Source organism: Typopeltis vanoorti, chromosome 7, assembly GCF_054136105.1.
Source record: "Typopeltis vanoorti isolate ZY-2024b chromosome 7, IOZ_Tvanoo_1.0, whole genome shotgun sequence".
Classification (NCBI taxonomy): Eukaryota; Metazoa; Arthropoda; class Arachnida; order Uropygi; family Thelyphonidae; genus Typopeltis; species Typopeltis vanoorti.
The window spans coordinates 101,609,602-101,626,441 of NC_143555.1; the positions used below are offsets into that span (position 1 = coordinate 101,609,602).

The window sequence follows — 16,840 nt, forward strand, 5'->3', positions numbered from 1 at the left end:
TTAGACGATAGAAATATAAGATCTGATAATGTTGGAGTCTTAACAAGTAACAGACTGATTTAGAGGAAAATTGTAGATAGGAAGTTAGTAATGGTGTAAATTTTTCATGTAGTACTATCATATCCTGTACACCCCTTGAGGGTACATGTCAGGAATTTGATGATGATGATGAAGAAAATATTTGAACAAATTACTTTTCAGCTGAAGCCATTTAAAGTTTTACAAATAGATTTCATGTATATTTTCACTGTATAAAAAATGTTTAGGAGTATATTTATGCCATCAAAAAAGTCTCAAATGTTACTGCTTCTAATGCTGCTAGTTATTTCTGAAGTAAACTATGTTTAGAAATACTAGCTAATAATCCTCTCTACTTAGCAATAGGCTGAAAGTTAATTGAGATTACTTATCACTATTCAGAAAGTAAAGGAAAAGGAAAGTAATTACAGAACATGTCCCAGAAGGAACACTAAAGAGTACCAAGCAGTAGCTTATTATTATACATCAGAAATTGCATTTAATTTTTGTCCTCTTATCAGTGGACATTCTAAACAGACATGCTAATATATTTTTTTGGTAGGCTGATACAGTAACTTTTGTCAAAATCAATTTGGCCTTATCACCTTTGAAGACTGCATTATAATTTCTTAATTTATGATAATCACAGTTGTTTTGTTATAGGTATCTGATAAAGTTATCTGGGGGGGGGGGGATTAAAAAAAAGTACAGCTATGTTACAGAGACATTTATCCATTTTCTGAAGAGGAAGGATTGATTTATTTGCCTTCAAACTATAGATATCAGATTACATTTTATTTCCTAAGCTGTTCATAAGAGAATTACAAACATATTTCATTTTCAGAAAATGAAAATGAAATACGTTTTCATTTTCTTATTTTTCTTAGTTTGTAATTCTTATTTGAAATAAGAATTACAAACGTATTTCATTTTCATTTTCATATACCTATACATTTCATTTTTAGTGTAAAACAAAGGCAAAAATATAGCTATTTCAAAAATGTAACACAATATCAGAGCTAGAAGTAAATATATTTCTCTTCAAATATACAATATTTTCTGTTTTACATGTTCATTTCAGAACAAAACTTTATGACAATGGTTTTTTCTTTTTTTGGAGGTGAGGAGATGAAAAAATGAAGTGCAGAAGTTATTTTCCTACCATTTTGCCAAGTGAACAACAAAAATAATTATAAGAATGCATTGTTAACACTGTTGTTTATTTGTTATAAAGGCAATACTTTTTTTTTTAATATCACATCAGCCCACCCATACACACACACACACACACACGAGTCAGCAGGGTCTATAACAAATAAATGCCACGTGTGGGCTGGGATCAGAAGCAGCAGAGTAACCTACTGATATCCTTCTTAAACAGTTGGAAGTTGTAGTCCTTTGGAAATACTCTATAGTGGAGGCTTACTCATAAAACTGAGGTGGATGGAATGAAAGACACCTGGGAGTAGCAGATTCGGAGTATGCAGTTCAAATGTAAAGGGATGTTGGGCAGCTTGCTTGAGTTCCTGCAGATCAGGCAGAAATAGGAGGCATAATGGATGCTAGTTCTGCTAAACAGCAGCCATGGACATATCTGTGATCTATGCTTCATCATCATCAAATTCCTGACATGTACCCTCAAGGAGTGTACAGGATATAATAGTACTACATGAAAAATTTACATCATTACTAACTTCCTATCTATAATTTTCCTCCATATCAATCTCTCTCTCCAAATGTTAGCTGTCAAGACTCCAACATTATCAGATCTTATATTTTTGTCTTCTAAGGCACTTTTTAGTGTATCAATCCACCTACACCTACATCTTGGTCTTTCTCTGGGCCTTCTTCCCCAACCTAGCAGAGAACACTTGTTTTGCTAATCTTTTCTCTCCCTTACTGTTTAAGTGACCAATACCACCTGAGATTAGATCTGTTAACACATTCCTAGATTTTAATAAAATCCAGGAATGTGTTAAAATTTTAATACCATATTAAAAACGAGGATATTAGGAAAGAACCTGATTGCCTCGTTTTTAATATGATATTAAAAATTTTATATGATTAATATGATATATTGATGACGTCTATTCATGCCCCTAATCTTTCTCAGGACTCTCATATCTGTGGTCTCTAGTCACTGGTCAAGTGTTTTATTTCTAACCCAGCGCTCTAATCCACAAATTAAAATTGGTTTGAACACTGTCTTGTATACAGCTAATTTAGTGTTTTGACTAATTTCTTTCTCATTCCATATAAATTTATTCAGTTCACTTCCTACCATATTGGCTTTGTTCATTCTGTTGTCTATTTCTATATTTAATTTACCATCTTCACTAAAAATTGTGCCCAGTTAACTGAAATGTGTTACTTGTTCTATAGGTTCTCCATTCAGAAAGCAGTTGATATTTTCAATGTTTCTGTCTTGTTTTCATTTTCATTGTCTTGTTATTGCTGACCTTCAAACCAAATCTATTATAACAGTTATTCAATTTAGTCAGGGAATCTTGCACACTTGTATGGGATTTATTTAGAAGTATAACATCGTCCACATAAAGCAAAGAGCTGACATTAACATCTCCAATTTTGATATCAGGTTTAATACTACTTTCCTTCATAATGTGATCCATATAGATAATGAATAACAGAGGGGATAATGTATATCCTTGTCTGACACCAGATTTAACATCAAACCATCTTTCTATACTTCCTTCAATTATAACTGCTTACAACTCAAATAAAGACAAAGTATAGCTTGATATAATGCCCCATTGACACCATATAACTGTGGCATTTTGAATAGCTTTTCTCTTGGCACCTTGTCATATGCCTTTTCCAGATCTACAAAACTTAAATACAGATCTTTGTTATATTCCCATGAATTTTCAACTATTTGCTGTAAAGTGAAAATCTGATCCTGACAGCCTCTATTTGACATGACTCCAGTTTGTTCTTCCCCAAGCTTCCATTCCACAATCCTTCTCAACCGTTTCTCTAATATAATTGCATAAATCTTACCAGGAACACTCAGTAGGGAAATACCCCTGTAATTCTATGTTTTATTTTATTTATTATTAGTTATCATTAGATTTTATTATTATTTATTTTTATTTATTATTAATTCTATGTTAATCTATGTTTTATTTTAATACTGTCTTTACATAGATTTAAATCTATGTAAAGACAGTAATGAATGAAAAAATGCAAACATATATTTTTTTCCTCTGTTCATTGGATTTAAAAAGCATCTATTATAAACCTACATAATTTTAGAAGAAACTGCAGATATTTTATTAGTTTGCAGTGCAAGTTTATAATCAAAAGAGAAATAGAAATTCAAGAAATACCTGTAAGCATCATCTGAAGTCATGCGTAAGTATCGCATAACATATGCAATAGCTACTGTAGCTGACCTTGAGATCCCAGCCAAGCAGTGAACTAAGACACACCCACTAGACTCCCTGACTTTATCTTTAAAATGAAAAGAAAAACAGAGGACATAATATGCTTTGAAAAAAATACTTAATTCAAAATGGTAATAACACTGTCATCTCATGTTTAATTTATGCAACTAAATTTTGTAACTAGCAAGAAGAATTAAATCTAAATAATAAGATCAAAGAAAACGATAAAGCTTTATTTTATCGACCAATATATATATATATATATATATATATATAAAATTTTATAATTACATCTTTCTGCTGAAAGACCACAGGAAGTAGTCTTCCTATTATACTAGAAACAGTGCATTACATATGGTGCATTGTTTTTGGTCTGAAAGGATGATTTGCCTTAGTTGTTCATGCAGGAGATGGAGAAGAATGATGTCAGGAGGTCAGATTTATCTTTGTGTGTTGCTACAATGCTGACATCTGGGCAAAAAAAAATTTGAAAGCACACATTAGCAGAAGTTTACACCCAAATTTCTGCATTTGGCCCATTCAAAGCAGATTTGGATTTGTTACATGCTTGAGCTTGACCGGGGAAAAAGGCTGGAACTCTAGTCTCAAGCCACTTGCAAATCCACTATTTTTCCTTGGAGTACCTTGGCAAATGTGCTGTTACAACTTGGACAGTGGGTAGAAATTTTGAATATAGCAGAAAATAAAGGCTTTCATTCCAGCAAGAGAAATTTCAGTAATTTTCTTACAGGAAGTGTCTGATCATAAAAAGAAGAGACATCCTGAAGATCATATCATACTTGGATATTGCTGTTATGCCTCGTGTCCTTTGGCATGAGGTATAACTGCATGAGAATGGTTAGGGGAAGAGCATTCTGTGGAAGCAGACACTTGCAAGAGAAAAGGATAGGCAACCTGTATGATATAGCTGGTAGGAGAACTGGTTAAGAAAAGATAAGGGCAGAATGAAGAGTTATCTGGTATTCTAGTTGGTAGATGGACAATATATGTTAGAGCACTGCTTACAGAAAATATTTCTGCATCATCTCTTCAAGCTTAGTTAGTGGAATCAAAAAAAAGCAAGCCAGCTGAAAATACAGACATTAAAGTCACCTATGACGTTGACTTGATTGCAGATAGTCATGTTTCAGAGATAAACAGTTGAAGAAGCCAAAGTGATTTTCAGAATTTTGAGAGCTGTAGATAGTAGATGAATGTAACTTAATGGAACAAGGAAACATTAAATCAGAAAAAGTAAAACATCACTACAAAATTCCAGTTTTCACAATACTTCTGCTTTAAGTTACCTTAAATATATTTATAACTTAAATCAGCCTTGTTCATACATTGTTAAATACTAATAATATCTAGTTCCTTTTCAATATTTTAGTTTTTAATGTGGTTCAGCCATTAAGACCACCTGTTTATCACCCAGATTTTCCTAACTCTAATTTCTGTTGCTGAGCTGAGTAGAATTATGGTCCAAGAAACAAAGCTACAAGGCCACAGTTTTGTTTCTTGGGCCATTACTCTCTGTTAATTGCATGTGTGCCTTGGCTAATTTGCGTTTTCAATAATGGAAAAAAACATGGCCACCTCTGTATGAGAATGGTCAAATTATCTTCATTTCCAAAGTCATTATAAAAGTTCCTTGTTCCTAGACAGAATTTGAACTTTAGTTTTTCCGATGAAAGGACAACAGTAACATCTGTATAAAGTTAATAACACCAGCCAAGGGCAGCAGTACTCTCCATTTGGTCCACTCAAATTTGTTGATGGATGTTTGTGAAAATCTTTAGGAATGGGACAATATTCATTGTCCAATGCAAGACCACTACCCTGCTTACTGAAGACTAGAAGTGACGTGAAAAAGTTGTATGTTTGGTCTAGAGAAGGGTTTCTAGATTATGTAAGAATACACAAAAAATTAATTAAAAACCTTAGCCCATCCAAGGTACCAAGGTCTATAGATTTACAACCTCTCATGTTGGAGAAGCACATAAAAACAATGAAAACACCTGTTAAGCTTCTGTGATTGGAAATATCCATAATATTACTTTCAGTAAGAACCACAATGAGAAAACACTTAGTAAAAAGTGTTTGATTAAATAATTTTCCTATGCTCTATGGCATACTTCATTAAAATAAAATATTTAAATTTGAAAAACTAATAATACTAGATCATTTCCTAAAACATAAACTGGCATATGTAGAAATGTTGTTAAATTGATGGTGTACACTGTGCTGAGAATTTAAACAAGTAGCTCATGGTTAAAATACACTAATGTCTATAATAACCTAGATCTCAGTTCCTTAGATCTTTTATGCATCATGATCACAGTTGGTTTAAACTAAGGCCTGCTTTCTGAAGGCATTGAAATAACATTATTTCAATGCCTTCTTTGAATTTGCAAACATAGCTGCTGAGTTCAATATGACATTTCTGTAAGTTGCCAAAGTACCTGATGCATTTCATCAGTAGTATGGAAAGCTAGGTCAGATTTGTGTACTCAATGTTCTTTCACATGAATCACTTCCAAAATATCCCATATATGACAGAAGTTAACTACTGAAAAAAGTTGTTTTGGTGAAAGGATATCTGACACATCTTTTGGAGTCATTAGAGAGGGCACCCATGATATGGGTGCCCTCTCTAATGACTCCAAAACAAAAATTCCTCTATTTCTTTCCGATAGGAATCTACGTAGGATCACAGACACAAATGTCACACTATCCAATTTTCTATTCTTAAATTTGACCAAATTACCATACTTGAAACTGCATACCATTCAAGACTATTTTTCTGTTTAAAGTTGAATATTGTAATTGTGTCCTGATTACTCACACCTGAATATAACAACATAGTTATTACATAAAAGTATTTCATGTTTTTGCCTTCTTCATCTCACAATTATGTTGACATGGTATTTCTGTAATGTCTCTTAACTCCACCTCTCTTTCCAATGATATTTTTTAAGCTGATGATCATGCATATCTTCATAGTTGAGGTTGAAAGTCCTCTGGTCGCTTACTTTTTACTGTTCAATCTGGTTCCCTGCCAATAACAGCAGGACCCTTGTTTAATTCAGCATCACTTAAGTCATTTAATCAGGTTGTACTATCGTATTTGTGTGTTTAAGCCAATACAAAATCTAAGACACAAACTGGTACCAACATGGTACCATCCAGATTGATACCTAGTAACAGGTCATACTATGTGAAGATGAGAACTGGACACTGATCAGAAGTGATTTCTCTGCATTTCTTACAGGCCATGTGGGGGCCCTCTCTCAATTATCTAGCACTGTCCCTTAAACAACTCATATAGCTCAGCTAATGCCTTTTTATTCCCGTATAATATAGGGAGTAGGTGAGGCCATTTTTAGCCCTATCTAACTTTTGGAGACTGAGTGAGCAGTTCAATCTCCACTGGTACCCAATTAGAGATAGCTGGCCCAAGGCTATCACTAATTAAGCGGCACGCAGCGAAGAGAGGCGGCTCAATAAGTGCCGCAATCTCATGGTCCCAAACCCTAACACTCGTAGTTAATGTCTGAAATAATGTGGGTTCTACGATCGATTTTCTTGAGTTTACAGGACGAAAAACCTGCTTGCCCATACCAAAGATCGAATAACTTGGGAATCGGTCGAAAAAAGGCTTAGAAAAATTTCTTCTAGTCATCAACTATATTCGATATCAAGAAGTCTTCCTTCGTGTGGTCAAGCGCTGTGGTATGCAAATGCCACATCCACTGAGCTACACAGGTCTTTCACCCAAAAATGTATTTTTTCCATTTTTTGATTGGAGTAATTTCTTTAGAAAATTAAATAAGGTGGCCAGTGATATGTAAATATTGCCAAGGAAACCATGAATATAAGGCAAGAAACCTGTCCTACACCTGAATTAATACCATGGGGTAAGGATATTTTCTATTTTTATTAATTTTATATATTTTTTACATCAAACATGGAACTCGTTCAAGCCTTGCAGACCTCCAATAAGAAGAGTAGTGGTCTCACACCAGGCAATTAAATCTATCTCCCACCTAGAGACAATCGCAAACATCCATGCAGATTGGGATCCCCATTCTGTTGCTTGGAGAGTGGATATACTAACCACTGATCTACTCTTTCCTATATTCCTAGTCTGATGTTTGGACAACCAGGCCAGCCATCCATAAACACAAACTAGGAGCATACAGTAGATCAGTGACATTTATGCTCCTCCATAGAACATATATAAATCCTACTCAAAAAAAAGGTTGTAAACTTATCACACATTTTTGTATACCATAAACCTGAACCACTCTGAATATATCACTGGACAATGAAATTCATCTCCCATCTGAAGACATTCAAAAATATCCAGGCTCAAGGCAGGATGCAAACCCAAAGTCAGTTGATTAAAGAGAAGGTATAATATTCAATTGGCCAACCGAGTTAGCAATCATTGTTATTTGTTGACAGTAACACAGTCAAGTTTACAGAGGACTGAAATAGGAAACTAACAGACAGCCAGTAAATGTTGTAAGTGATCTTAAGTGAATGTTTTTTCCAAGAAAGATATGATAGGTATTTAGGCATTGTATAATCTGGAAGAGGCCTTCCTTCAATGAGTATAACTCCTTGAAGAGCTGCATAATAGCAATAATATATCTATAAATTTTATCTGTTCTTCATATTATTCTTAATACTTTTTACCAGTTCTTTCTTCAGACTTTAATATAAGGTAAGTATGACTGAAATAGAACAAAAAAAAAGCAAATCTAAAGTCCTAAATAGTGTCCCTAGTGGGCTAGGATGGGTGTTCTTGGCTACTGGATAAAAGTTCTAAGGATGGGTGCTTCTTAACTTTCAGGCTTCATACCAACTAAATTTTTGAAGGTTTGGATAGCTCCTTAAGGTTGAAGCAGATTCCAGAAATGTTTTTCACATTTAAATTTGTCCCTGTGGAATAGTAAGGTGGCTTTTTTCCCCATCATATCCTGTACTGGAAAAACTAGATAAAGGAAAAGTATAACACAGACCTATGGATCATATATTAATAGCAAGAGGAGTAAGGACTTGGTTTTAAATTGTAGAAAAAACATATAGATTAATGGTGTTAGATGTGAGCAAGTAGGAAACTTCAAATATTTGGCAAATGTACTTTCTAGTACTGGAAGTTTAGATCAGGAGATATTAAAGAGGATTTCACTAGGACAAAGCTTTTTTAACAGTGTAAGTAGCCCATTCTGGGACAGTGAGATCTATTTTGTCTGATGCAGCAGATACATGGAGAAAAGAGAAAAAGAGACATAAATAAAATAAAAATACAAGCAACAGAAATAATATTTTGAAGAAACTTGGAGCACCACACACAAAAAGAAGAACTTAGTCTACAAACCATCCAGCATACCACGGAAAGAAAAATTTAGGGATAAATAAAAATGACCACATCACAAATAATACAACTATCAGAAAATTAACCAGAGTAAAAGAAGTAGTGAAAACCATATATAACAACAAGGCACGGTGGGGGGGGGATCATATATTGCAAGGCTCAATGACAACAGATAGACTTACCATGTCACAAACTTGTATTCAAGATCAACTAAGAGAAAACCTGGTAGACCTCCAACTAGATGGGAAGATGGAGAGTCGAGTGAGTTAATTTATAAGAGAGAAATTAGTCACAAAACTGAACTAGCTGCATACAAGATAGTGTTCAAATCCATTTAACTTCAGAATCTGAGAGCTGGGTTAAAAATAATACACTTGATCAAAGACTGGAGACCACAGATATGAGAGTTCTGACAAAGATTAGGGGGATTTGAACTGATGGCATCAACATCGGTAGATTAAAAATAGGGACATCAGGAAAATACTTGCATTGTTATCATTCAGGAATGGGTGAGCAGGTCTAATCTCATGTGGTCCTGTCCTGCCAAGTATCGTCTCCATAATGTGCAGCAGAAAGATAAGACGATGAGGCTCTATGTCTGTAGATATGTGTATGTTCATAGGGTTGATTTGCCTGTTTAGAGGGCTACAAAACCATTTTTTTCCAGGAGAAAAAAACTTTCCACATCTGCATGAGACTACCTAACTCACCACTGGATGGGAAAACACCTGGTAAAAGTTTCTCTCATCATAGCCAGGATTCAAACCTGGGTCCTTCCAAACGGATTGTCTCTTTGAATTTCAGTAGCACTTAACATTTTTATGCATCAAAAATCTGATGACTATGAAATGCTTTGCACACTTAAAACTTGTTGCTCTTCAGCTACAAAAATTTATCTCAGATGGTACAGCTACTTAAACAAAATGGGAAAGGAAAGGTTAGAAAAACAAGTATTTGTTGCCAGGATGGCAGAAAAATGACCCAGAGGATGACCATGATCTAGAAGACTGATACATAATGACTAAATTATACGATCTGATTCCTGATAGATAAAATTAATTTGGAAGGCAACTGTCAATAAGAAGTTAGTATTCACATAAACGTTCTTTGTAGTACTATTGTAATATTCTGTATACCCCCTGAGGGTACATATCAGTTCAAACAAAAAGTTCAAATTAATCTTCTACTGTTAAGTGCATGCTGACTATCTTCTGATACAGCAAAAGGTGTCATTCAACAGGACTGTATGATAAAAGGGACAATAATAAATGCTATGCAAAGATCTCAAGAAAGCAGAAGCAATGAAAAGTTGAGTGTAGATTCAGTCACTATAGTGACTGAATATACATTAGTGACTATAGTCACTAATGAAGTTGTGAAATAGCCCCCCCCCCCCCAACATCCTGAACTTGGTTCCAGGGGACTTACTGTTTATTTCCTAAATTGAAAGCATATCTCAAGGGTATCCATTTTGAAATGACAATCAGTTTAAAGTAGTAAAAAATGGTTCCAAAAAACCACTTTTTCACCTCTTTTTAGCAAAGCAGTTGTAAAGTGTTTTGCTATGACTTGAAAAACATATTAAACAGTAGAGATAAGAAAGTATTACTGAAAGTATTCTTTGGTTTTGCTAATATGTATATCAGTGAGATAGATGTTACAATACCTCCACCCCTTGGCACATTTTGCTTCATGTGGATGATCTAGGAATGCATTCGCTATGTTAAGAAATGGTCTCTTACATTGATAAAAGGTTCCAATTTGCAAAGCCAAGAAAGCGAAAAAAAAAACTTACTCACTTTTTTTAAGGGGATTTACAAACCACTTGTTCTGAATGCTTATTATCTTAACTAACCTAAATGAATCCATTAACAAACATGACATTTTAAACCATCTAGATAAGTATTTATCTTAAGATAATATTTCCCAGTTGCACAAATAAGAAATGAGCAAACCCAAACCTCATCTACATAGAATATGCTTTAAATGCAGCAAAATTAAAATTATTGGCGAGTATGTGCAGTTATTTTAATTTAACAATGACAAAACAAAGAGTAACTGAAAGAAATGCATTGATAATACAGGAATTCTCAACACTTACCTAGGAAATGAAATGCTTTAGGAAAATGTGGCAATAATTTTTCACTATAGTTATCATTTACAGGTATTCTCATGAAGCGTGCTTCTTGAATAAAGTCTGGTTTTGGACATGTCGTACTGACATTCAGTTCATATGTAATATTGTGAGCCTTTGAAGAAAGAAAGAAAACAAGATTACCATGATATCTTTTGGAAAAAAATGGAATAAATAATTCTGTGATATGCTTGCTTTATGCAAACCTTCCCCCCCCCCCAAAAAAAAGATTCTAAACTTATATTAGTATTAGTAATGTGATTGGATAAGGGCTAGTTAATCCAGAATCTTTGCCTAGAGACCAAACATGGAACTTTTTTCAGCACACCTTAAGACCTCAGTAAGTAGAACAGCGGTCCACAATGGGCAATGAAATCATCTACTACTTAAATACATTGACAAGCATTCATGCTCATAGTGTGATTTAATCTGCTTGGCTGCTAATAGTTGAAATGACATATCTTTAAAAAAAAAAAAAAAAAAAAGCAGACCACTAACTAGTTGGCATGACATTTTTGCATTCTTAAAACTTGAATGATTCAACATAAATACTTATCATGCACACTTATTTATCAGCCATTAACAGATGGGTGGTAAGAAGAATAAAGTGTCTCCCAGCCTAGCAAACAACGCATTTTTGTGGTGAGCCATGTTTCCATAAATTGGGGCGGCCCTGGCAAACCCAACAAGTATTGCTACAGAAAGTGTATACTTTCCATTGTTAGACAAAATGTAAACTAAACCTCTAAGTACTGCATAACTGTCATCATCATCATGTTAAACACCTCTCCTTGCTAATATATTAGTGACATATTTGTCAGTAGCTATGTTTGCCAAACAGAGTGTAGAGACAAACACTCCTCAACTCAAGGAATACAAGCATTTTTACTGCATGACGATGCAGAAAGCTAGACAGTACACATGATAAAAAATCATGAAGCTTTCCAGCCAGCTGGAAAATAAGCATACTGCCACTTCCTTTGGCAGATCATTTCTGGAGAAAGAGAAAATTCAGGTACTGTGGTATGGAGGGGCACTATCAAACTTATGATTGAGTTTATTCTATATAGGTGACTTTCCCCCACCCCAACTACTGTATGCTCCAACTTTTCACTTAAATTAATTCTTTCTAAGTTCAGTAATTTTACCAATTGAAAAAATAAAAATAAAAATAAATAAATAAATAAAAAATTAAGTGGATATTGAATTCCACATTATTTCTTAGCCGAATAAGAAACTGAAAGATAGGAAATCTAATCTAAGAGTTTCATGCCGAATATAGAAAACTATATAAAATTTGGAGCTGTGTTTTACATTATGGGAAAATACTAAAGACAGTGATTGGAGCTTACACCACCTTTACTACGAGTTGCCCTAGCACTGCACTACCAGGTGTTGGCTTACGCTTGGTCTCGTCGAACTTTATATGGTTTTCTATATTCGGCATGAAACTCTTAGATTAGATTTCCTATCTTTGAGTTTCTTATTCGGCTAAGAAATAATGTGGTATTCAATATCCACTTAATTTTGAATATTTTACTTCAACGAAGTGAAGCCTGTTGGCTCTTATTTCAGTAATAAATAAATCCATCCCCTTTAGGTTGTAGTTTGATATGTGTGCAGTTCCTTTTAACATAAAACAACAAAAACCCAATTAAAAAACAAAAACAGCAGTGATACGCTGAAAAAAAAAGCTTCCAGATTTATTTTAATATTTATCTACATAAATCTTATCATTTGTATTATAAACATCGTTTCCGTGATTCTTCTACTGTGTGTGTGCATGCTTGGGGGATGGTGGGGAACTGATCGTTATTCAGATCTTCTGAGAAAGCCAAACTTATAAGCCCTTCTTGAGCTGGCTCAAAATTTTCTTACTGCATTTTATGACATTTCTTTGCCGTCATCATTATTTCTTTCGAAATTCTGATGTAGCTCTGACCTTTTATTCAATTATCCAAACAATGAGGTCAATCTTCCATGGGGACTTCAATATCCAAGCTCAAACTTGCTTCATTTCTCCTATTCTAATGATCAGAATGGAAGAAATGCTAACATATTTTCTTTTATCAAAATATTCATTTTGATAAAATTATGGAGACTACTACTACTATGTTAAGAATAATTATAAGAATAATTAATTTCCCAATGTTTTGACCTTCACATTAAGGTCATCAAACTGGAGTATATACATATATATACACAGAGAAACTAAATTACAATTCAAACAGTATATCTTATTATTTAAATTAAGGGGATATTAAATCCCACATTGTTTTAAAACCGAATAAGAAACTCAAAGATTGGAATCAGAGAGTTTCTTGCCGAATATAGTAAACTATAAAGTACTGGCGACCACTAGCGTGAGCTAATGCAAGTGACCCTAGTACGTAGTACAATACCGGGCAACTCGTAGCAAAGGTGGTGAAGTTCTGATCGCTATTCTTAGGTATTTCCCATAATGTAAAAACACATTTCCTAGGAAATGTATGCTGTTATTACATTATAGTGGAAGGTCACTACCCAGACCGGTTTCAGCCTTTTTTGAGGCTTCAAGTGAGTAGCTAGACCAATTAATACCAAAGTGTATAGCGAAAAGAACTTATATACTCTGCTATACGATTTCCAAACAGGTGCAACCATTAAGTTACTTAAATATAAAGAGCTAATAAGCTTCATTTCGGTGATATAAACATTATTTAAATTAAGGGGATATTAAATCCCACATTGTTTTACCGATAAGAAACTCAAAGATTGGAATCAGAGAGTTTCTTGCCGAATATAGTAAACTATAAAGTATCGGCGACCACTACCGTGAGCTAATGGTCGCCGATACTTTATATTAGTATATCTTATTTATCTTAGTATATTAGTATATCTCGATTTTAGTATATCTTATTTTTATATGGCCAGAGAAAAAAATTCATATTATCTTTTAATACAGCAATAATGGTGGCCTAATCAATAATTTAATATACGTGTTTGTTATATTAAGGCTAAGATCCTGGAGTAAGTACCACATTTCCTCATCATAATTTATAATGATCTCTTAGAACAAAAGTTATGTGAGTAGAATATGTGGCATCCATATTCTTGAGAATTTTAAACCATAATTATTATTGGGATTGGGGTGGTGGATTAGTATTTCATAATTTACCACAGTTATTAAATTTAATTTGTCACTTAATGTTCTTTTTTTCTAGGAATTATGCATCCAATTTCATTTATATAAGGCAGATTACAGGTGCATGGAATACAGTATACTCCAGGGGGGGGGGGGGCAGGGAAGGAAGGAAGGAGGAAATCCTTGGAGGAGTTGATTAAGGATTAACACCTTTAATTTTGCAGGAGGTTTAAAGGTGGCATTAAGGTTGCATTTATATAATATTGTCATCATCATCAAATTCCTGCCATGTACCATGCACTACTATGTGTTGGCCTACGCATGGTCTCGCCGAACTTTATATAGTTTTCTATATTCGGCATGAAACTCTTATATTAGATTTCCTATCTTTGAGTTTCTTATTCAGCTAAGAAATAATGTGGTATTCAATATCCACTTAATTTTGAATATTTTACTTTGATGAAGTGAAGCCTGTTCGATCTTATTTCAGTAATAAATAAATCCATCCCTTTTAGGTTGTAGTTTGATATTTTAATATCAAAATCAAGGGGTGTACAGGATATGATAGTACTACATGAAAAATTTACATCATTACTAACTTCCTATCTACAATATTCTTCCAAATCAGTCTGTTACTTGTCAAGTCTCCAACATTAACAGATATTATATTTCTATCGTCTAAGGCACTTTGTACCGTACCAATCCACCTATAGCTTGGTTTTCCTCTGGGTCGTTTTCCTGTCACCTGGAAGAGAACACTTGTTTTGCTAATCTTTCCTCGCCCATTTTGTTTAAGTGACCATACCACCTGAGATTAGCTCTGCTAATGCATTCTTGGATACTGACAACATCAAGTTCTTTCCTAATATCCTCATTTTTAATTGATACTGCCTTTGTTCACACCTCTAATCTTTCTCAGGACTCTCATATCTCTGGTCTCTAGTCTTTAGTCAAGTGTTTTACTTCTGACCCAGCTCTCAGATCCATAAGTTAAAACTGGTTTGAACATTGTCTTGTTTAGCTAATTTAGTGTTCCGACTAATTTCTCTCTTATTCCATATGAATTTATTCAATTGACTTCCTACTATACCAGCTTTGTTGATTCTGTTGTCTATTTCCATAACTTAATTTACTATCTTCACTAAAAATCATGCCTAAGTAGCTGAAATGTTTTACATGTTCCACAGGTTCTCCATTCACAACACAGTTGACATTTTGAACGATTCTGCCTCTTTTCATTGTCTTTGTCTTTTTATTGCTGACCTTCATACCATATCTATTACAACAGTTATTCAATTTAGTCAGGGAATCTTGCAGACTTGAAGCGTTTTTATTTAGAAGCATAACATCATCTGCATAAAGCAAAGGGCTGACATTAACATTTCCGATTCTGATATCGTGTTTAATACCACTTTCCTTCATAATGTGATCCATATAGATAATGAATAACAGAGAGGATAATATATATCCTTGTCTGACACCAGATTTAACATCAAACTATCTTCCTGTACTTCAATTATAACTGCTTACAACTCAAATAAAGACTAAGTATAGCTTGATATAATGCCCCATTGACACCATATAACTGTGGCATTTTGAATAGCTTTTCTCTTGGCACCTTGTCATATGCCTTTTCCAGATCTACAAAACTTAAATACAGATCTTTGTTATATTCCCATGATTTTTCAACTATTTGTTGTAAAGTGAAGATCTCATCCTGACAGCCTCTATTTGGCCTGAATCCAGCTTGTTATTCAAAAGCTTTTCTTCCACAATTCTTCTCAACCGTTTCTCAAGTATACTTGCATAAATCTTACCAAGCACACTCATTAGGGAAATACCTCTGTAATTCTCACATTCAGTTTTTTTATTATTTCCCTTTTTATATATGGGTACTATGAGAGCTCTACTCCAATCATTGGGAATTCGTCCCTCTTTCCAGGACTTCTGAACTATGCAGTGCAGCCACTGTAAGACTTTTATACCACCATATTTCAGCATTTCTGGTCGAATATCATATACTCCTGCTGCCTTTCACACATTTGAAGCCTTTGATAGCTTTTTCTACTTCAAGTATGGATATGTATTCCTGACTGTATGCCTGTTGAGTGTTTTTTACCACCGTACTATCTGCTTGTTTCATTTAGCAATTTTTCAAAGTAATTACTCCATACTTCAAGGATATCTTTTTCTCCCGTTTTCATGTCACCTTTATCATCTCTAAATCCTTTTACAGCACTCTTTCCACCATTTCTAAGCTTCTTCAACAACCTCCAGAATATTTTGCCATCTTCTTGATACTTATTTTCTATGTTCTTGCCAAAGTCCTCCCATGATTTTGTTTAGCCAGTTTTACACAGTGTTTAGCTTTCTTACATTTGTCTCTGTATTTTCTAAGAGCGCTAGCAGACTTATTTGACAGGAACTTTTGATATGCTTTCTTCTTTATCCTTTTAATGTATGGAATGACTACAGTTTTATTGTAATATAGTTTATTTTTAATATTAGGTGCAGTCTTTAGGAAAGTATTGCTGATAATTTTTAATTCATGCTTAAGTGGGCTTTGATAATTGCAACAAATCTTTAAAGCTATGTTTAGTGTTCTAATGACACCTAGTTTTTGTGTTGGGTGGTGGTAATAGTTTATGTGTATATCAGTGGTGTTGTGTGCCCATTTAGGTTGGTTGTGCTGTTGTGTACTTATGCAACCCATGTTACAAAATTCATGTCAATTTGACCATATGGTTACATTTTTATTGATGTCTGAAAGTTTTAAT

At 34.0% G+C, this 16,840-nt stretch overlaps 1 protein-coding gene across 1 annotated transcript in view; it reads right to left on the reverse strand.

Moving 5' to 3' along the window:
- The window catches only part of LOC150104915 (uncharacterized), a 97,446-nt gene that overhangs the window by 20,415 nt on the left and 60,191 nt on the right, over nt 1-16,840 (reverse strand). Inside the window, exons 6-7 of the mRNA XM_090395419.1 lie at nt 10,907-11,054; nt 3,366-3,489 (exon numbers count right to left, since the gene is read on the reverse strand). Of these exons, the coding sequence (XP_090251545.1) occupies nt 3,366-3,489; nt 10,907-11,054 (272 nt within the window). The remainder of the gene's footprint in view (nt 1-3,365; nt 3,490-10,906; nt 11,055-16,840) is intronic.